Source organism: Clupea harengus, chromosome 17 (genome assembly GCF_900700415.2).
Source record: "Clupea harengus chromosome 17, Ch_v2.0.2, whole genome shotgun sequence".
In the NCBI taxonomy this organism is placed as follows: domain Eukaryota; kingdom Metazoa; phylum Chordata; class Actinopteri; order Clupeiformes; family Clupeidae; genus Clupea; species Clupea harengus.
Genome location: NC_045168.1, coordinates 23889932 through 23909677, shown reverse-complemented (window position 1 = coordinate 23909677; position 19746 = coordinate 23889932). Strand labels below are relative to the sequence as shown.

The 19746-nt window shown below is 46.8% G+C and overlaps 4 protein-coding genes across 7 annotated transcripts; 1 reads left to right on the top strand and 3 right to left on the bottom strand.

Annotated features, from left to right (window-relative positions):
- Positions 1-659: 659 nt before the first annotated feature.
- On the bottom strand, positions 660-2498 carry LOC105905183. Its single transcript, XM_031583989.1, has 3 exons — positions 1078-2498; positions 902-988; positions 660-798 (listed from the first exon to the last, which is right to left on the bottom strand). The coding sequence occupies exons 1-3, from the start codon at positions 2348-2350 to the stop codon at positions 773-775; spliced, it is 1386 nt and encodes a 461-aa protein (XP_031439849.1). The 5' UTR covers positions 2351-2498; the 3' UTR covers positions 660-772.
- A 152-nt stretch (positions 2499-2650) lies between these two features.
- Positions 2651-3880, bottom strand: LOC116224408 (cleavage and polyadenylation specificity factor subunit 6-like). Its single transcript, XM_031583990.1, has 3 exons — positions 3793-3880; positions 3313-3561; positions 2651-3200 (listed from the first exon to the last, which is right to left on the bottom strand). The coding sequence occupies exons 2-3, from the start codon at positions 3557-3559 to the stop codon at positions 2683-2685; spliced, it is 765 nt and encodes a 254-aa protein (XP_031439850.1). The 5' UTR covers positions 3560-3561; positions 3793-3880; the 3' UTR covers positions 2651-2682.
- A 1835-nt stretch (positions 3881-5715) lies between these two features.
- On the bottom strand, positions 5716-9350 carry LOC105905182 (bucky ball-like). Of its 3 annotated transcripts, none has more exons than XR_006152924.1 (6): positions 9336-9350; positions 8751-8882; positions 7161-8644; positions 6748-6855; positions 6136-6276; positions 5716-6053 (listed from the first exon to the last, which is right to left on the bottom strand). XR_006152924.1 is itself a non-coding variant. In XM_031583964.2 (4 exons), exons 1-3 carry the CDS (start codon positions 7669-7671, stop codon positions 6152-6154), a joined length of 744 nt encoding a protein of 247 aa, XP_031439824.1. In that variant the 5' UTR covers positions 7672-7791; the 3' UTR covers positions 5716-6053; positions 6136-6151. The 3 variants fall into 3 exon arrangements, 1 of the variants encoding a protein (XP_031439824.1); XR_006152923.1 differs by lacking the exon at positions 9336-9350 and adding an exon at positions 9089-9247; XM_031583964.2 differs by lacking the exons at positions 8751-8882; positions 9336-9350 and having other exon boundaries at positions 7161-7791.
- A 220-nt stretch (positions 9351-9570) lies between these two features.
- Positions 9571-19376, top strand: kbtbd2 (kelch repeat and BTB (POZ) domain containing 2). Of its 2 annotated transcripts, none has more exons than XM_031584084.2 (4): positions 9571-9754; positions 12586-13332; positions 16166-16331; positions 17463-19376. In XM_031584084.2, the coding sequence occupies exons 2-4, from the start codon at positions 13160-13162 to the stop codon at positions 19032-19034; spliced, it is 1911 nt and encodes a 636-aa protein (XP_031439944.1). In that variant the 5' UTR covers positions 9571-9754; positions 12586-13159; the 3' UTR covers positions 19035-19376. The 2 variants fall into 2 exon arrangements, with proteins under 2 accessions (XP_031439944.1, XP_031439945.1); XM_031584085.2 differs by lacking the exon at positions 9571-9754 and adding an exon at positions 9813-10373.
- Positions 19377-19746: the final 370 nt, after the last annotated feature.

The following is a 19746-nucleotide window of genomic DNA, read 5'->3' as shown; positions in this document are numbered from 1 at the left end:
TTGAAAGAACTTAAAAATCCTGCAAAGTAACCAACCCACGTATAAAGCAGAGGGCCTTGGGATAAACTAATATTCAAAATCCTAGTTTGAAACATTTCCGTTTTCATGGTATTTTTCAGGACTCCTCCTTGGTCCTCAAATTGATTACCTCAGTCAACGTCCTTGCCTTCCTCCATGTGCTGGCTTCTAGGGTTCAGTCCATGTGTAGGAAAACATTATCTGGACTGATGAAAGGCAACACGTGTAGCAGACAAAATGTTTAAAGCAAGACTACACAAACTAAATGAACATGTTTAATTTAGTTTGTGTAGTCTTGGTTTAAACATTTTAATTTATATAGTCTTGCTTTAAAGGAGGGTGAACACAAATGAGTGCATCAAGCAGACTTTCAGAGCAGTGTAAAATGATCAACACTGACAGATGTAGCCATAGTTCCACCTACTGCTGAAAACTGGTAATGGATACACTAGAAAGTAATATGGCCCAAAGCACCCAAGAGGTGAAGCCAATAAAGGACCATACTACCTTACCAGTGCAACAGAAATTACACTCGTGTTCAATAGGAGGAGGAGTTGAAATGATTTAAAAATGAAATAAAAAATAGCAGCCACAAAAGACAGACAATGCTTTGTTTGTAAAAAGTGTTTAATTTATTGTAAAATGTGAGTGAAATTGTGAACAATAAGATTCTTTTCAAAAAGAGATTAAATTAAATAATGAACACTGTGATTAAAAAGTGCTTTCACGCCATTTCATGTGGGTTAAGTGTTAATCAGCAACGTGTGGTTCTGTGATTTCCTACAGAGAACAACAGACAAACAGATTACATATGTTATTTCAGTTTCAGTCTTTCCATGTTGAAATGAATTTTCAAAAGAAACTATAGACAAATAGACCTTACCTTGTGACGGTGAATATGGTTTCTTCTGATTGGTCGCACCCTTGGTGGGTGCTGAATCATGGGTCAGTGGTCCTCTCCATGTCCTCTCTACAGAATAGGTGGAAAAAAAACCTTTAATGGATACATTTATCCAGGGATCAGACATTTATTAAAAGTAGAAATGGCAGTTATCTTACCAGCCTGGTATTTCTGCACACATCCCTTCTGTGCCACCCTGTGTCGCTCTGTGCCGGCCATCACCGAGTCCACCTCACCCCTTCGCCAGCCAAAGGCATTATGTTGATTATGTCCATTGCCATCCCTTGGCCCAGAGAAAGAGTGAGTGCTTTTGGGCTCATCACATGAGCAGTTCTGCTCCCGGAGCTTGGGCCTCTGGGCCCCAGGGCACTTCTCAGAGTGCCGGCTGAGGTGATGGGTCTTCCTGGATTCGGAGGCCCTCTTTTGCCCACCATTAGCCCTCTTTGACCCTGTGAGGGAAAAAATACTATTTTCAGAGGTCTCTCCCTCAGTTGTGTCATCCTCCTCATTCAGGCGCCCAGGTACATCTGAGCCAGATCCTTTGATTGGGGATTTTGCCCGACCAGGAACACACTTGCAACTTGGAAAGGATGAGGATTTGGCAGCGTCTCGCTGGGGGTGAGGAAGCTTGTGGCGCTTCATACTAGGAGTGGGACTTGAGGGAGCTGCACTACGTTTGGTTAAAGAGTGGTTACAGACGCAGTGCCCCTGGTGAGGGGACAGATGGCCTCCCCCCTGGGAAGACATGGCTTGACTCTCATGGTCAGACACATCACTGGGTGCTCCAGTCCTCCTTTTGTGCCCGCTACTCTCCTCTCTGCGTCTTGAAGGAGGAGCTCCTGAGCTCTGGGATACAGGCTGCCCACCTTTGACATCTTGACTAGGCTCATCTAGAGGGAGGTTCCCGTAAATGCTGAGCTGTTGCCGAACATTGGGTTGAAACTTGTGGTAGAGGTAGACGTTCCCAAAGTCTGCCAGCCAACTAGCTGAAGGGAGATATGTTGGCAAGGACTCCAAGGAAGTCATGGAGTCATGAGAGTCAGGTTCAACTCCTATGATAGCCTGTCTCTCCTGCAGGGAGTAGAAATCAGCCGTTTGGGTTGGACTCATGGGGTCCTCGATCACGGGACTCAGGGGGACTTCTTGGGACTTCTTGGGGGTCATTAGGCCGTTCTGGATCAGCCACTCAGTGTTGGGCACATACGGCATCAGTGACTCGACCGACCACACAGATGTCTCCAGGTGCTGCACTTCCCCAAACTGCAGATCACGTTCCCCAAGGTGTAGAATCTTGAACTGTGGGTTACTGCTGTTGGGGAGAAGGTCATGATCATCCTCGTTCAGGTCATCTTTAGACACCATTTGGGAGTCTCCACAAGCCACCACTGAGGAGCTCAAATCCGCGATAACATTTTTAGCTTGATCAGTCATGGCTGTATCTATAGCATCTGCATTTAGAGCATCTTCTGAAGATGTCTCCTCTGTTGGAGGTAATGACTCATTGGTGCCAGTAGATGAAGCTCCCGTCAGGAGAATGTCTGGGCAAGAGGGCAGGCATGGCTCCTCAGGGTAGGCAGCCCCAATTCAGCCGGAGCGCTCCTCTCTTCATCTCCTTCCGTGAGCTCTTCTGGCTGAGGTGAAGGTAAGCGCTTCTGGAGTGCTCCATCCACCAAGTATGGGGGTACAGTACTACAGTCTAGCAACCACTATTAAAGTCGGACACCAGTTTGCAGTCTCTTCACAATGGGCAATCTTCAAGTCCACTACCGTCCCACTGTGCTTGACCTGTACCTCCTCAGTCTGGAACAGAATGTGGTCTTGGATGACAGTGGTTCGTGGAGTTGCAGAGTCAACAAAGGTGCTGCTGGCTGTTGCCGTGACATGGCCTTTACCACTGGCTCCAAGCGCTCAGGGGTCTTCATCTCAGTGGATGACAAAGATGTGGATGTTGTGGTTGAGGTTGAGGTTGAGGCCGAGGTGTAGTGTCTGCCAATGCCAGACTCCGAACTAGTTGGGCCATTTGACACACCATTAGCGGTGCTGTGGATGGGCATCTGGCCTTGGCCAAGAGTTGGTTCGGTTTGAACTTCTGAGCTAATCATCACCCGTGTGTTGGCATGTTGATAGCGGAAGCGGCGAGCCTGGTATGCCACGGTTGGAGCCATATGTGGGTTCATCATGCGTCTGTAGTCCACCAGGTGTAACTGGGTGTGAGGCATGATGTAGCCCGGGGCATCGACATATGGAGAGGGAGGAAACGGGGGAACCACCATGCCATAACCTGTGTAGGTACAAACACATACAAATATATTCCAAAAACTGGCACAGAACATTTGGGCAACAACTAAAAACAGAACACATCAAAAGATGTGAAGATAGTTCAAGGTACCTACCCATCCCAGGAAACCCACAGTAGGGGTTGTAGGGCATCTGCCATTGATAAGGCAGGTAAGGCTGTGGAGGTTGCCCGTAAGGCTGTGGAGGTTGCCCGTAAGGCTGTGGAGGTTGAACGTAAGGCTGTGCAGGTTGAACGTAGAAGAAAGGCCGAGTGCGTTGGTGCGGATCCTCTGCATGAGGTCCCCCATACGGCCCAGGGGCAGGATGTCGAGGTGCTTGAGCAGGTGGAGCTGTAGCAGCCATAGCTTTGAAGAAAGAGAACAGGTCCAATTTAATTATGACCACTCAAAATTCAGAACACCAAGAACAAAAAAAAACAAAAGGACCATGAAAAAAGGTTTAACTAGACACAGTAGGTTCCACAAATGCTTAAACATCATGGAAAATGCTGAAATGCTAGAGGCCATGATTTCTTTTTAAAGTCAATCATTTGCAAAGGCTGAAGAGACACCACCCTTCTGAACAACAGCACTTACTTGCAAAGCAGATGTCAGCAGTTACGGAGACAAACTAATTCTGGTGGTTTACTCTGGTTTTAAACATTTGGTAAAGGTGTATAAAGAAACTGATTGGTTCTCAAATATATGTAAATTAGGACCCTGGCAAATCACACCAATCTGCAGGTGGGCAAGACTCAGATCAGCTGCCAGCGGTTGCCAATTAGTTAACACAAACGGATACTGTGGTCATTTGCCAATTTTGTAATTCCACATCTCTGGCAAACAACTTTGTCGATTTATCTAAAATGTTTGGTTCAGTAATTAGTATTTGAATTCAGGTAGAGTCTCTAATGAGCTCAAACAAATGATGATCAAATACAAATTCATAATGATTTAATAATACACTTGGCAGAAATATTGAATCATCAATTAATACAATTCCATTCCAATAACATTCCACTACATATATATGAGAGGTTTATTCTTTTCTGCCTGCGCTTCATGCGGAAAGACATTTGTGGAGAATTATACTGCATGGCATAAGAGCATGTCAGACAATGTCGAGGAGAAACTAATGAAATCAAATTAATTTCATTGTACTCTCCTGCTCCTGGAACCACCGTGCTCTGAGCACACCTGATGGAAATCAGTGTGATTAAAATAATCTTGATGATCTAAATATGGTGTGTTCAGCTGATCGAAGGTGCCACTGACTTGTTCAATCAGGTGTGCAGAGGAGGAGTGGCAGGAGCAGGGTTGAGAACCACACTAGTTGACCCTCCCTCAACATCCACGGCTGAAGTGGCCTTGAGCAAGGCACCGAACCCCCACTGCTCCCTGGGGCACAGCACTGCTGCTGCCCTCTGCTCCTGCTCCTAGAACATGTGTGCCCACTGCTCCTTCTCCTAGGACATGTGTGCCCACGGCTCCTTCTCCTAGAACATGTGTGCCCACTGCTCCTTCTCCTAGAACATGTGTGCCCACGGCTCCTTTTCCTAGAACATGTGTGCCAACGGCTCCTTCTCCTAGAACATGTGTGCCCACTGCTCCTGCTACTAGAACATTCAATTCAATTCAATTTTATTTTTATAGCGCCATAACAATACAATTGCCTCTAGGCGCTTTACAGAGCCCAGAGCCTGAACCCTCTTAGTGCAAGCACAAGAACCACGGCACATAAGGGGGAACCCATCTGCTTGAGGTCGGCCGGGTGGAGATAGGAAGGGGGGATGGGGGGAGGGTTGGGTGGCAGAAGGGGAAGGGAAACAACAGGTGTTGTACATAGCCTGCATTTGGTAGGTGTACATAATATATATATATACACACAGACATCCGGTGGTAAATACAGAATACAGACAAGACCAGTTTAGTGGGTATACACTGTGCTCATAGGGTTACATGTGTGCCACAGCTCCTAGAACATGTGTGCTAACTGCTCCTAAGTACCGGATAGGTCAATTGCAGAGATTGAATCTCACTGCACACTGAAAGTGTGTGAGACATTTAAAGATAATTTAACTTTAACCTTCCACAGTTATCCTGACATTTGGTGTATCATTTCATTGGGTAATTTTCTTTTAAGCATTTGTCAGGATTTTACCCCCGACAGGATAAGAGACTCTACACGCCACGGAAGCACCACAATGTTTATAGAAACATTCTATTCTTTTGCTAACCAGCATTACATATGTTAAATGCCTGCATGGTGTAATTGAAGAACAAGGGAGAAAAAACATTTGCACAAGTGACAAATGTAATGGGAGTTCCACATGCCCAAACACATGTCTGCTGCAGCTACACAACTGGCCTCACCACTCAGGGGTTGCAGGTGATTGTGTAAGTCTTCTCTTCTTTAGACCACGGAGCTAAATAATAGTAGAACACATACCGATGCAGAGTTTCATTAGAGAAACACAAAGGTGGAGCGATGTTCAACACAAAATGTATAGGACTCCAATCTGTGAGAATTGCAAATATTTTAATGCCATCTTTCACTGCAGAGCATTACAGCCAGATAAATTCAGGGAGTGCAAAGAGCAAGAAGACAACAATCAAATAAATCAAACAACAACAATGTGGAACCAGTCATAATGACCTTACACCAAAATGAAATATCTAGTACAGTGCAAATTATTATACATAAATTCTGTGATGGCACATCAAACTCAAAGATTATGATTTATTATTCTGTGCATTTTTCAGTGACTACTGTGAACCTCTGTGTAAATTCACCCATTACCACCCAATCTTTGTGCATTAATGTGGACTTAACATCCTGTTCCTCCGGTTTGTGGTCCCTAAAAGAGGAGAATGGAGTTATTTGCATTTTTTCTCATTTCTCACATATTAAGGTCATATTCTCTCTGCAGTGTATTTTACCATTCCCCATGTGAAACTAAAGCCTCTTCATTTCCTCTCCCTCATCCTCCTCCTCTTCATCATCATTGTCTTCAGGGTTTGGGATTTTTGAGTTCTGGCTCAGTTGTGGCTTAGCCAGACATCTCCTTTGGACCCTTTTCACTGAAATTTGTAATTGAAAAGTAAATTGCACACGGTTTTGTAGGACAGAATCAAGGCTAAATGAGAGGGTACAAAATAAAGCAGCAGTCACACATTGGCCCTGAGGTAATTAAGCTTCTGGGAATGAGGATGGAGAGATGTGTGTGTGTGTGTGTGACTTAGTGCAGCACAGAGTATGCCTAAAGTATGTGTGTGACTGTATTAGTGCAGCATAGAGTATGCCTAAAGTATGTGTGCGAGTATGTGTGTGACTGTATTAGTGCAGCACAGAGTATGCCTAAAGTATGTGTGTGACTGTATTAGGGCAGCACAGAGTATGCCTAAAGTAGCCCACATTCACTTCAATCCTACAGATACAGATAAGGCTCTTTGAATAACTCTAACATTTTTAGACCATATTTAATGAAAATCGGAAATCAAACAAATGTAACCAGTCAAGGTTTTAGTGCCTAATTCAGAAAGAAACAGTACCTTGTCTCTGTGGCAAAGGTTGAACTTTTGGGGCTTTAACCAAACCCTTTCCACCGCCAATCTCTCGACAGTCCTGATGCAGGCTCTCACCTTCTCTCCACTGTTTCTCTGAAGGGAGAGGCCAGAAACCACAAAGGGTACAGATCTTTCAGTCTACATATGCCAAATCTTCTAAAAATGCAAGAATACACACTAATCGTGTAAAGGTGGAAGAGTTCCCATTACCAATTCATAGGAATTGATGATTAAACATTACTCTTGAGGACCATGAAAAATAAGGTGACATTTAGTGAATAATTATGGAATGTGTGTATATATGTATAGACCACTTTAAATACACACAAGGCGGGAGGGCTGGAGAGAGAAGAAAAGTCAAGAGGACAGTAATGACAATTGATGAATGAAACGGTTACCCCTGCATGGTCTGTGGTGATCCTCCTTGGGTTCATGCCTGTGGCTCCTCTCGGTCATAGCAGCCAATTCTTCACAGCACTTGTGCCTAGGGAAGTCCCATGCTTGACTCTCTGACGGTTCTTGCTGATCCATTTTCCCTCTGCAATACAGCCTCCTAGATTTGGGTTTTGCTTGGTGTTGAACACTTGTGGACTTTATGGTTGTTCGACAGGTAGGGAGCTTCTTTGTACAATTCCTCAAACAGGACTTGCAGCCTTCAGCTATGGCCACCTCATCGGAGTCAGCCTGGTCATCACAGCAATACGCTCCAGAGATGCATGCCTCTGCTGTAATCACCCTCTTAGGCACCCTAAGTCCACATGTGTCGCATGTATGCTTCCTGTGGCACGTAGTGACACTCTCAGTCAGTGTTGGTTTTTGCGCTTCCATCACAGACATTTGTGGCTGCCTTCCCCCAGTGTACACATGACCTGGAAACAGATCCATGTCCTCAAGGTCAGTGGAAAACATCTCATCCCTGGAGGAAAGCTCATCTAGAGAGGGGCTAAGAACACTGAACCTCTCATGGGCCAGCTGGGGGCACGGTAGCTGTAATAGAAGGGATTTCCAGCTGACAGTGGAGAGACAGGGGGAGATTTAACAGGACCGTCCTTCTGAATGACTCCAGCAGAAAGCACCTTGCCAAAAGGCAGCCGGACGCTTACGGTCTTCAGTTCACTCAGAGGGGCTGCCCTGCTGGTGTCTTCTGGGCCTTGTCTCGTGCCATCTTCAGGCCCTTGGCTGGAGTCAAGGTGGGAATGAAACCCTCGAAATAAAGAGTTTTTGTTTCTCCACAGCAAACTGGATGATCTTGTGCATGGTCAGAGTCAAGTCTTGCTCAGTATGGTAATGATGAAAATGTGCATCATCGTCATTTTCTTCCTCCTCATCAAGACGCACACTCTTCTCATGAACAGATGACGTGTCCAGAGGTGGCTCGCCATCGGAATCCACTGACCAGCCCTCCCTCTGTCTTTGACTGCATCTGGTTCACACACAGCTGTGCTCACGTCACTGAACAAAGCCCCAGAAGAAGCTTGGTGGACCCGAATGTGTGTTGGCTCTTGTTTATTACCCTCCTTTGGCTCCTCTTGTTGTGGCTCTTTTCTTGGTGAACAGACTCCAGACGCCTGAGAAATGACACCAGAGTCTAGTTCCCGTTCCGAGGAGGCCTCACTTGCACGGAGTTTATCCAGGCACTCAATCAGTTTGTTCAAAGCATCACTGGGGTCTGTCTGAGCCCCCGAGCAGGTAGTCTCCTTTGACACATTACCATGGTGATGGTGGCGACGGACAGTGTCATATGCAGCAGGATTGAAGTGAGGGTCACACATTTTTCTGTAGTCAAGGAGATGCATTGGAGCATGAGGCATACCATATCCTGGATACTGCATATGAGTGTAGGGAGAGAAGGGTGTACGTCCAAAGGCCAAACCTGGTGAAACTAATAACAACAATGTTTCAGTGCCAATATTCAAACGCCCTAGTCAAAACATGCCATTAGTCTTTCCTGCAGTATTAATATTAAACTTTGGAAGTGGTAACCAAACCTGATCCTGGTAAGTTGTAGTGGTTGTATGGGTTGTTGCCATGCCACTGGTACATGTAATAGGGTTGAGAGGGCGGTTGGACATAGAAAAATGGTCTTGGGTGACTGACAGGTCGTTGGGATTGATTCGCTTCTGTAAAAAGAAAATTTGTTGGAGTAACAATTTAAACAGTAGCCCATTGCGATTAACATGCCCAAATGTCACACAAAAAAACATTCGAAATGTGTGACTTGAGACTAGAACATGAAGTACACTTGGACTTGGCTAGCAGGCACGTGAAACCTTGATAGTGGACATTTCAAATTGAACTTAAATCATAACCGGCTGTAAAGCATTACCGTCCATGTTTTAGTTTAGTCGCAGATACAATAGGCCTACACTCGAGTCTGCAAAGTTGAGAGAAAGCGGAGCGGAATGGCGATGTTTATATAATTAATTAAAATACACATAAATATCAGTCTGTTACCACCTTATCGTGGTTAGTACAAGAAGCCGTGTAAGCTTAATAATAAAACACGGCGCGCCGATATATTAGCTTAGAGTTTCAAAACACACAGGGCAATCAGTGACTTTTATAATGCACACCTGTTTCCTGATTGTTGATTAATACGTCAGTCTTCAAGCGATTTGTTTCTCGCACGAAGATTTTGATTTTAAAAACTGACTTATATATATGGGCATTTTAGTGTTAAGATATCCACGGAAATATCCTATGGAATCCGAACACGCACAAAAACATATCAATAGGCCTATGCAAAATTAAATTACAGATGTATTTTCCAGTAGAGGGCAGGCAATCCTCGATGATGTGCAAACAAATCTTGAGCGCATGCCCAGTATCCTCGTTTAGCCCCTGTTGTCTTGTAAGGCGCTTGCGCGGTTAATCGAGGCTTCTTTCTAGTCGCCTCTCGCCGTAATTGTGTAAATTCGGCTTCCGGAGCTCATACTTTGTCTAACGGCTGGAAGGAACCCGATCACCTACATTTATGGAAACATCTCTTACAGTAAGGAAAATGCCTTTGCAGATAATCAGATACATAAGTGTACGGTTGATCTATGCCCTCGGTGGCTTGAATCACTTGCAAACCATCAATGTAACGGTTTCCGCCTAGCTGGGGTATCTATTTAGCTATCTATCAGGGTAGCTATCGATCTCCAGCGGTAGCATCGTAAGTGCAGACAGCTGGCTAGTAACAGCCAGCTATGCTAGCTAATGCTAATGCATAGTCTTAATTCACTCAACGTTCATGCAAGTTAACGTTAGTTGTTGAGTTAGCATGACTGCTAACAGACGGTTACCTTATTATTTACCTTGCTACATAACAAACTGTTGAAAATGTACTATTAGTAAGTTGCCTTAACAGGCTTTGATCATAAGTTGTAGTTTATTGATGTAACGTCTGCTGGCTAGGTGTATGCGTGGGTGTATGTTAAGTCCTGTCTGTCCGAATAGGGGAGACCCGGAAGGGAAGAGCAGCAGCCGCCGCATCTGCTGATCTGTCTCTGTAACGTTAGGTCCTATTGAAATATAGCTGGACATTTGTTGTGGTGGAAAATACAGCGGCCGACACCCGGCAAAAAAACATCAAAGAAATTGGAATAGCTAAAGATCATTAGCGAAAGGTAACGTTACACTTAAAAAGATTCACCAATACATTGCTAGCCAGCTGGCTGAGGCCTTTCCGATTATCCATGTTTGGGGGAAGGGGTGGGGGTACTGGATGTTTTTGGTGGTGGGTGAAAACGGGGCAGTGACCAGCTAAGTAGAACATGTTAGCTAGCTAGCTACTTAGCCGAAGAAGCACCCACTAGTAGATGGCTAGCTAGAAGGCTAACTAGCGGTATGTGGACTAGAGCGTTTTCAGGACACCTGACCGTATAGCTAGCCATTTTTTCCTGATGATGTTCATCTTGGTACATTGTGTTCTTTTGAAGGCAATATGCAAAATAAATCACTAAATTTCTATCAAAGATATGACATGATCTAACATTGGATGCCTGGACAAGGTGGCATCCTTGACAATATTTGCTAGCTAGGTAATGCTAACGTTAGCTTAATACTTTGATTCAGCTAGATAGCTATGTTATGCTGGTCAGTTATTTTAGCTACTCGCCTTATGCGACCTAGCCGGCTAAAAACATTAGCTGGGGTACTGTTAAATTTTAAGACCACCTAAATATTCCACGCCAGTTTGAACCATAATGTTGGATAATCTAACGTTGCCGAGACCGATAACTCATCATTTAAGAGCGAAATGGAGTCGTCACGTCTCTATGCAACACACTCGCCTGCTTCTCAAATGTACCTGATCGTAAACATAATCACTAGGGACATATTCAGATGTGTCGTGATTAATTATGCAACCGTTGTTCACCATAATATTAGCTACCTCTCACTTTCATTGTGAGAAATGCTTTGGTATTTCATGAGTCGTGCTTTTAAGTATATTTGCCATCGTAGCTAGCTAACGGTCACACTGGTACCAGCTTGCTTGGCTTGATACTGCCGATAGACGCAAAGATGAGAGACCTTAATCACCTAGCGGGAAACACAACACCGTATACAACAGCTTCCTTAGGCTTCATTTATGGTCTGCCTTTTTAATGGACGATGCAACGGTTATTGGTGAAACATTGGATGTTAACAATTCACCGTTCACAGCTCTTAGCATTTGACGCATGCTGTAGAGATGTGGGCAGTCGCCTAGATTCGTGGCGGTAGTTACAACCGGAAGCCTGCAAATGATATGCAGCCTACTGACTTGCAGGGCAGTCCCTTAAACGTGAAACTTTAGTTAAGGTCAGCCTCAAAAGTTAAGCAAAACCCATTGGTTAGCGAACCCACTCCTCCCCCCCCCCCCCCCCCCTTGTATCAGTGTTCTTGTTGTATTTCTTATATGCTAAGTAAGTGTAGAGGTATTAAAGGCTTGAGACAACCTGAATATAAAAAGATTAACATCTGGCAGATTAAATGTTACCGTGTCTCATTTGGTGATGAAAGAAAATAGGTACTTGGTCAGTCATCAGTCAGTTGGCTGCACCAGCGTCATGCAGTATCCTCTCAAGTGAAGAGGGTTAGGTTGAGATGCAGGTGCACTGCCAGTACACCGTTGGGACAGATCGGCAGTGGCTCGGTGGATGGCTATATGATCAAACTGAATCATGGTGGGAGGCATAATGGCCATAGGAGGATGCATCATTCTTGTTTTAATGCCCTCTTTCACAACAGACTCTAGGGCCATTAACAACCTGACGGGTAAATTAGTAGGCTTTACTAATGTTGGTGTGCATTAGTGTGCCATGTACTGCCATACCCTCACACTTATGCTGGCTAGCTGGCAGGATGGTCTGGCTGAAGGCTCAAACAGCAAGATCCAGTGATGTAGGGGGTGGGAGCCTAGCAGATGACCTGCCAACAGCCGAGGACTGTTGACTGTGCACTTTTCTTATGCGGAAGGGAACCCGGATACGTACTGAGTTAACAGTGAGAACGAGATGGGAACGGAGGCAAATCGAGGGGCAAGGGTAGGGAGAGGAGTGTCGCAGTGGTCCAAACCTAAAGATCTCTTCAGAGTTTTATGAAGTGCATTGCCATGTGTTAGAAAAAGAAGGGTTTTAGGAGTTTCATTCTGTGTGATATTAAATGTGACTAGCAGAATTTAAATGAAACATGTCACTTTTCAGACATCCTCCATACATTGCTTTGATCTATTGAGAAAGAAGCAGAAAATTTGATATTTTACTGGAGACCGTCTTGCTAATGTGTGTGAGGTCTATGCATATTAATAGTTTTCGGTTTTCTGATTGTCATCTTTGCATGTCCTTTTTCGCACAGGATCCTGAACGAGTAGACGCACTGATGTAGCAGCATCCCTTCTCCTACTCTCTACCTCCAGTTCCTCTGCCCTCTCACCTTCAAGGCAGACAGCCAGTCCAGACGGTTTGTTCTGACCGAGGGAATTACTGCATCGATTAGCACTGCCCTGACCGCTCACTCTGCTCTCTGGCCAAACTGCATCATAGCTGACACGGCAACTGAGGAGGACTGGCACTCCTTCTATTTTTAAATTATTATTATTCCTGTTTTTTGGGAGGGGGACAGAACTCTATGCACCTGATGAAAATGATGACTGAAACAAAACTGGGGGATTAAGTACAGTCCACTGGATGTCCTCACTTTCCTGTCTTTCTGTAGAATTTCCAGCGGACATTTGAAATCCTGCATCATTTTTCACCTACTTGACCAACTGCGGCAGTGCTGGGGCTCGTCAGATTTGCAGTGTTTTCCCCCCTCCCCAAGATCAGATCCCCCATTTTTTGAATCTTTTTTTCCTGTGGGGCTTGGAGTCCGGTTAGGTCCGGCACGCGCTAGACACCTGAAGCTGGGGCGCGACTCATGGGACGCGAGCATGTCGGATCTGGGAGAGCGCCGGCCGGTAAACACAGACTACGCTGTCTCCGTGCTGGAGCAGCTCAAGTTCTTCTACGAACACAAGCTCCTCACTGACATCACACTGCTGGTGGAGGACAATGAGTTCCCCTGCCACAAAATGGTGCTGGCCACCTGTAGTTCCTATTTCAGGTGAGACTGCTGTGGAACTGTGCGAGTGTGTTTTTGTGCATGTAAGGGCAGTGAATGAAGTGCTCCTTGTCTGTGTGCCTGAAGCGTCATTCAAAATAATCTCTGATCATACATCTTGTGTTCGTCCTCCTGGATTGGGGCTTTGCCTTTAGAGGCCATAGTGCCATTCACCGTACCTACCATCTTGCCTACGTATGATCCAACAAGGTTTGGCATTCCTCTTGTAGTTGCTGTACAAGGAACTCCATCTGCATTACACTCTAACCACGCACGCTTTCTCAGAGACGCACACGCGCACGCACGCGCACACACACACACACACACACACACACACACACACACAGACAGACTTTAATACAGCAGGCTTTGATGATTGGATGATAGGTGCAGGCCTGGCCCTAGTCACCCCACACATTCCCAGCTCAGAGTCCGTATTCACAAAGCATTTTGAAATTGCTCCTCACATGCCGGTTCAGAAGCAAACTCACAAAATATAATGGGTTTGGGACTCCTACTTTGACGAAGAGTAATTCATAAAGTCCCTTAGTGTTAAAAGTAGCCCCTAAGTCTGGGAGAGCTGAGAATTGGCCAGAGGACTCCTTACTCCAACTCCCAAACAAACAGAAAACGTCAGTTTCTATCCTTCCACGTTGCAATGTTTTTGAATGCAGATGCAGAATTGATCTCTCCATCGCAAGGGAATAATTCTAGAGCTTGTTCGTGATGCAATAGGCCTACGTCACCACCCAGCCGAAACAACCCACTCAATGCTGAATGGAATTGAATGGAACGTGTTATTGAACAAATAAACTAGCTCCTGTCTACGCACAGGTGTCATCATATTTGGACAACTCTGTCTCTTTCGGTCTGTCTGCGATGTATTTCATAATTATTTCATTTGCAGCTTGTTAAATATTTATGGTTCTTTGCGGTAGGCTATGCAGCGACCGCCTTCTTACTGGCACAGACCTGTCACTCATCAACCAGTCACCGAGGTCATTGCAAGCAAGCTCGTGCATGAGACTTTACGTCAGCCATAGCAACAGAGTCTTTCTCTTAGCTTAGCAGTTTTTACTTCTCCATAGCAACAGTCTTTCTCTTAGCTTAGGAGTTCAAGCTTCTCCTTAGTGAAATTTGGTCTCAGCAGCTTTGTGAAATAGAATTTACAAGAAAACTTTAGTGCGGCACGATGAAACATTTTCCTGACTCATATCCCATTCCCATTGCTCCTCTCCTCTCCTCTTGTCACTCTTAGTTCATCCCCTCAGTCTCCTCTCCTCTCCTCTCCATCTGTCATCTTATTGCGTTCCCTTTTCAACGCATTGGTTCTTCCTGTTCCCATTCTCAAATGAACACCTCTCACTATACGTGCTTAAAAGATGAGCAGGAGGGGTCTGAGGCTGGGGATGTGGGCGCTGCCCATGGACCACAGGGATGCGTGGGCATTTGCAAACTTCAGCAGGGCTCTCTGCTGTGTGTGTGTGTGTGTGTGTGTGTGTGTGTGTGTGTGTGTGTGTGTGTGTGTGTGTGTGTGTGTGTGTGTGTGTGTGTGTGTGTGTGTGTGTGTGTGTGTGCATTTCAACTGCAGACTATTTATAAAAACATGGCCACCTCCGTTAAATCTCCTGTTGAATGTGAAGCCACAGCATGAGCTAGAGGTGTGAATCTCCACTGACCTAGGGGGGAACGGTTTGATTATGAAGCGATTCTCAATCATCTTTTTTTTTATTTATAAATACAAGCACTCAGATTTGAACAATGTTTTCCCTTTAAACCTTTTAGTAAACGGCTGTTATAAATTAGCAGAAAGATTACTTGTTGAAAGATTACCCAGCAGTAGGCCGATGTCTAAACACTATAGATTTTGTACAGCATTGTGATTACAAATTCCATAAAAATGTAATAGTTTGCACATTAAAAGAAATTCTGTACTTATAATCGGCCTACAGGATAAAATAGTTAGTATCCTATGTAATACAAATATAAGATATAAACAGCTGTTGCTTATAAGATCTAATATGGTTATCTATACCACACAGTAGTAGTATAAACACAAACATTCTGTACATACATTTTTCATTCATTATTACAACTAAGCGCCGCAGTGCAATTAGTTCTTTAAATTCATTATACTGGCATGCATGCCTACATTTTTTTTTTTTAATTTTTTTAAAATTATTTTGTTAGATGTAACGAGTTCCCCATCCATAATGAGAGCCCACTAATTTGGGGGTGATTTAGGGGACATATATATTTAGTTTTGGGGGGAAATATTTAAGCGCCACAGTGTTATGTGTTCAGGAGACCTGATGCAGGCAAGTGGTGCTGAGGAGAGAAATGTTTGCAAAGTCCTCATGTCTGTCCTGCAGTGTGTTCAGTCCAATTCTGCGAGTAAAAATAGAAGTGTTTTGGAGGGGAGAACTACACCTGCAGAGACTGGGCAGTAACATTGCAGAGGTGTGTGTGTGGGGGGGGGGGGGGGGGGGATTTGTGTTGGGGGTTGTTTGGTGGTGTCTGTTAGTTGATTACTTTCGATTGCCAAACCTTTTTTTTTAATTTAAATTATTACATTTACAATTAATACCATTTATTTAAAATGAGTCAACCACCCTGGTTTTTGGCACTAAAAATAAAAGTATTATACATATATATTGAGGCATATACAAATGTGACTGTTCTCTGAGTAGAATAAATGTATTTTATGTAGTCTTATCTTATGTTGTAGCGCAGTTTTGGCATTTGAAAGAAATATTTATGTTTATGTGTTCGTCCTTCACATGTTCTTTTGGTGTTTTAATTTATTTTAATGTGGTTTTGTTTTGCACGTTTCCAGAGCCATGTTCATGAGTGGCCTGAGCGAGAGCAAGCAGACTCACGTGCACCTGCGCAACGTGGACCCCGGCACACTGCAGACCATCATCACCTACGCGTACACGGGCAACCTGGTCATCAACGACAGCACCGTGGAGCCCCTCTACGAGACCGCCTGTTTCCTCCAGGTTAGTCAGCATCTCCGCCTGAACACTCCCCCTCTATGTGGCCGCCTGAACACTCCCCCTCTATGTGGCCGCCTGAACACTCCCCCTCTACGAGACCGCCTGTTTCCTCCAGGTTAGTCAGCACCTCCGCCTGAACACTCCCCCTCTATGAGACCGCCTGAACACGCCCCCTCTATGAGACCGCCTGAACACTCCCCCTCTATGAGACCGCCTGAACACTCCCCCTCTATGAGGCCGCCTGAACACTCCCCCTCTATGAGACCGCCTGAACACTCCCCCTCTATGAGACCGCCTGAACACTCCCCCTCTATGAGACCGCCTGAACACTCCCCCTCTATGAGACCGCCTGAACACTCCCCCTCTATGAGACCGCCTGAACACTCCCCCTCTATGAGACCGCCTGAACACTCCCCCTCTATGAGACCGCCTGAACACTCCCCCTCTATGAGACCGCCTGAACACTCCCCCTCTATGAGACCGCCTGTTTCCTGCAGGTTAGTCAGCACCTCCGCCTGAACACTCCCCTTCTATGAGACCGCCTGAACACTCCCCCTCTATGAGACCGCCTGTTTCCTGCAGGTTAGTCAGCAACTCCACTGGAACACTCTGACACCCATCTCCAACAGGAGTCTGGAGTATTATCCCCCCCCCTAGATCAGCACAGGCAAAACCAAGGCAAAACCAAGCCTTTTGATGAAAGAGTGAGTTCTACTGGATCTAATCCCCATAGGGTATGGGGAGGCTCAGCTTTAGAACCTGGTTTGGTCCTGGTTTTTAAATGAGAATATTTATTGTCAGAGTATGACCTTTCATAACAGCAAAATTGTTTTCTGATTTCATCTGTAGTCATATCCAAATAGTTATTGTGTGGGGGGTGTCTGTAGTGTCAGTTTTTACCCAGGAAAGCATAGCTGGAGATTTCCCCCAAAGCGAAGCTGTAGCCACTCGCACTCAGCAGTCTGTAACTCCCATGGTGCTCCGCTGACCTTGAGATGTCTTGACACATTGACACGAGTGCCAGGGGCTCCCGGGTGAACCAGTGTGATGCATCAATCTGTCTTAACAGTGATGCATCAATCTATCTAACAGTGCTCCGCAAACCTGATGGTTTTTTCATCTCCCCTCTCTCAGGTGGAGGACGTGCTGCTGCAGTGCCGTGACTACCTGGTGAAGAAGATCAATGCTGATAACTGCGTGCGCATGCTCAGCATCGGCGACATGTTCAGCTGCAGCGAGCTCAAGCAGAGCGCCAAGCGCATGGTGGAGCACAAGTTCCCGGTGGTCTACCGGCAGGACGCCTTCCTGCAGCTGTCGCACGAGCTGCTGCTGGACGTGCTGAGCAGCGACAACCTCAACGTGGAGAAGGAGGAGACGGTGCGGGAGGCGGCCATGCTGTGGCTGGAATACAACATGGAGGCGCGCTCACAGCACCTGTCGTCGGTGCTCAGCCAGATCCGCATCGACGCGCTCTCCGAGGTCACCCAGCGCGCCTGGTTCCAGGGCCTGCCGCCCAACGACAAGTCCGTGGTGGTCCAGGGACTCTACAAGTCCATGCCCAAGTTCTTCAAGCCGCGCCTGGGCATGACCAAGGAGGAGATGCTGATCTTCATGGAGGCGGAGCAGCCCAGCAGCAGCGAGGTGATGGTGGGTTCCCAGTACGCCGTGGTGTGCTACAGCTCGCAGGCTGAGAAGGTGTACAAGCTGCGCAGTCCACCGGGAGACCTGCAGAAGGTGGGCACGCTGGTCACCTCGGACAACGACGTGTACATCGCCGGGGGTCAGGTGCCCCTGAAGAGCCCACTGGCGGCGGCGGGGAGCAGCCACAGCCACCATGGCAAGGCGGGCAAACTGCAGGCAGCCTACCGCGCCACCGACAGCTTCTTCTGGTTCGACGCTCAGCAGAATGCCTGGGTGGTCAAAACGCCCATGCTGTGCGCTCGAACCAGACCCGCCCTGGTCTACTGCGAGGGCCATATCTATGCCATCGGCGGGGACAGCGTAGGCGGCGAGCTGAACCGGCGCACGGTGGAGCGCTACGACCGCGAGCGAGACGAGTGGACCATGGTGAGCCCACTGCCCTGTGCCTGGAGCTGGAGCGCGGCGGTGGCGGCCCGCGAGCGGATCTACGTCATGAGCCACGACCTCACCTACTGTTACTTCCCCCGCGCCGACGCCTGGGCCGAGATGGCCTCGCGCCGCACCAGCCGCTGCTTCGCCTCCGCCGCCGCCCTGGGCGACCAGATCTTCTACGTGGGCGGCCTGCACGTGGTGAGCAACTCGGGCACACGGCCGCAGGCCAGCACGCTGGACGGCTCCGCCGTGACCGTGGAGGTGTACGACGTCGGCAAGAACGAGTGGCGGGCTGCGGCTAGCATCCCGGCGCGGCGCTACTCGGATCCGTGCGTGCGGGCCGTGGTACTCTTCAACCAGCTGTGCATCTTCATGCGGGAGACGCACCTCAACGACCGCGCCAAATATGCGCTCTACCAGTACGATGGCGAGCGAGACTGCTGGTGCCTGCGGCAGCCCGTGTCTGAGCGCGTGCTCTGGGACCTGGGCAAGGACTTCCGCTGCGCCGTGGGCAAGCTCTACCCGTCCTGTCTGGAGGAGTCGCCATGGAAACCTCCTACGTACCTGTTCTCGCCCGACGGGGCGGAAGAGATAGAGATCGATGGGGAGATCGTCTCGCTGCCACACGTATAGCTCCAGCTTACACCTCCCCTGATAAACGTGCTTCCCAACAGACACCAAACCCAACCTCTCCTCAACCCTGATAAATGAGTTGGACTGTGCCTCAGGTTGAGGAGTGAGTAAGTACATGGACAGGCCAATACATAAATTCATTTTTTGGGGGGGGGGGTGGGGGGGGCACTTTGGAACAAAATGAGTGCAAAGGGGAGGCTCTGTTTCATCCGATGACCAGGGTGTATTTTCCGTTTTAGCCGAGCTCTAGAAGGAAACATTTCTTTGGTGACACGCATACCAAAATGGGGCGCTCCTGCCCCCTGAATCAGCCCCAAGTATGCAGACCCCCGACCCCCCACCCCCGACCCGCCAGCCCAACCCCCCCCCCCCGACCCGACCCACCAGCCCAACCCAGCCCAGCCCAACCGACCTCCTCAAAGCTCTGGTAACCCTTCTCCAGTATCACACCACTTTAACCTGTTTCATCAAAACTCTGCCTTGAGTCAACGGAAAGAAAAACGAAACAACTTGTAATCTCTTAAAGTACTAGTCGTCTCAAAGATAGAAAATGAAACATTTGTTTTTTTTTTCTTTGTCAAGTATTATTACATGTCTGATACTCTCTCTCTCTTCATGATGTGATAATCTAAAGATAATGATGACTATTATGATAATGACAATGATGCACTTAGTGGCAAACCTCCTCTGAATGACTCTCTCTCTCCTTATG

What these genes read in the sequence shown, in the direction of transcription:
- LOC105905183 (XM_031583989.1), bottom strand. Translation starts at nt 2,350, where the DNA reads ATGACTGATCAAGCTAAAAATGTTATCGCGGATTTGAGCTCCTCAGTG. An exon ending in TGTGCAGAAATACCAGGCTG is followed by an intron (nt 989 to 1,077) that starts GTAAGATAACTG and finishes CCTATTCTGTAG; the next exon opens with AGAGGACATGGAGAGGACCA. An exon ending in ACCATATTCACCGTCACAAG is followed by an intron (nt 799 to 901) that starts GTAAGGTCTATT and finishes TGTTCTCTGTAG; the next exon opens with GAAATCACAGAACCACACGT.
- LOC116224408 (XM_031583990.1), bottom strand. Translation starts at nt 3,559, where the DNA reads ATGGCTGCTACAGCTCCACCTGCTCAAGCACCTCGACATCCTGCCCCT. An exon ending in CTGTGGGTTTCCTGGGATGG is followed by an intron (nt 3,201 to 3,312) that starts GTAGGTACCTTG and finishes GTACCTACACAG; the next exon opens with GTTATGGCATGGTGGTTCCC.
- kbtbd2 (XM_031584084.2), top strand. Translation starts at nt 13,160, where the DNA reads ATGTCGGATCTGGGAGAGCGCCGGCCGGTAAACACAGACTACGCTGTC. An exon ending in ACCTGTAGTTCCTATTTCAG is followed by an intron (nt 13,333 to 16,165) that starts GTGAGACTGCTG and finishes GCACGTTTCCAG; the next exon opens with AGCCATGTTCATGAGTGGCC. An exon ending in AGACCGCCTGTTTCCTCCAG is followed by an intron (nt 16,332 to 17,462) that starts GTTAGTCAGCAT and finishes CCCCTCTCTCAG; the next exon opens with GTGGAGGACGTGCTGCTGCA.
- LOC105905182 (XM_031583964.2), bottom strand. Translation starts at nt 7,671, where the DNA reads ATGTTTTCCACTGACCTTGAGGACATGGATCTGTTTCCAGGTCATGTG. An exon ending in TCACCACAGACCATGCAGGG is followed by an intron (nt 6,856 to 7,160) that starts GTAACCGTTTCA and finishes CTCTCCCTTCAG; the next exon opens with AGAAACAGTGGAGAGAAGGT. An exon ending in ACCTTTGCCACAGAGACAAG is followed by an intron (nt 6,277 to 6,747) that starts GTACTGTTTCTT and finishes TACAAATTTCAG; the next exon opens with TGAAAAGGGTCCAAAGGAGA.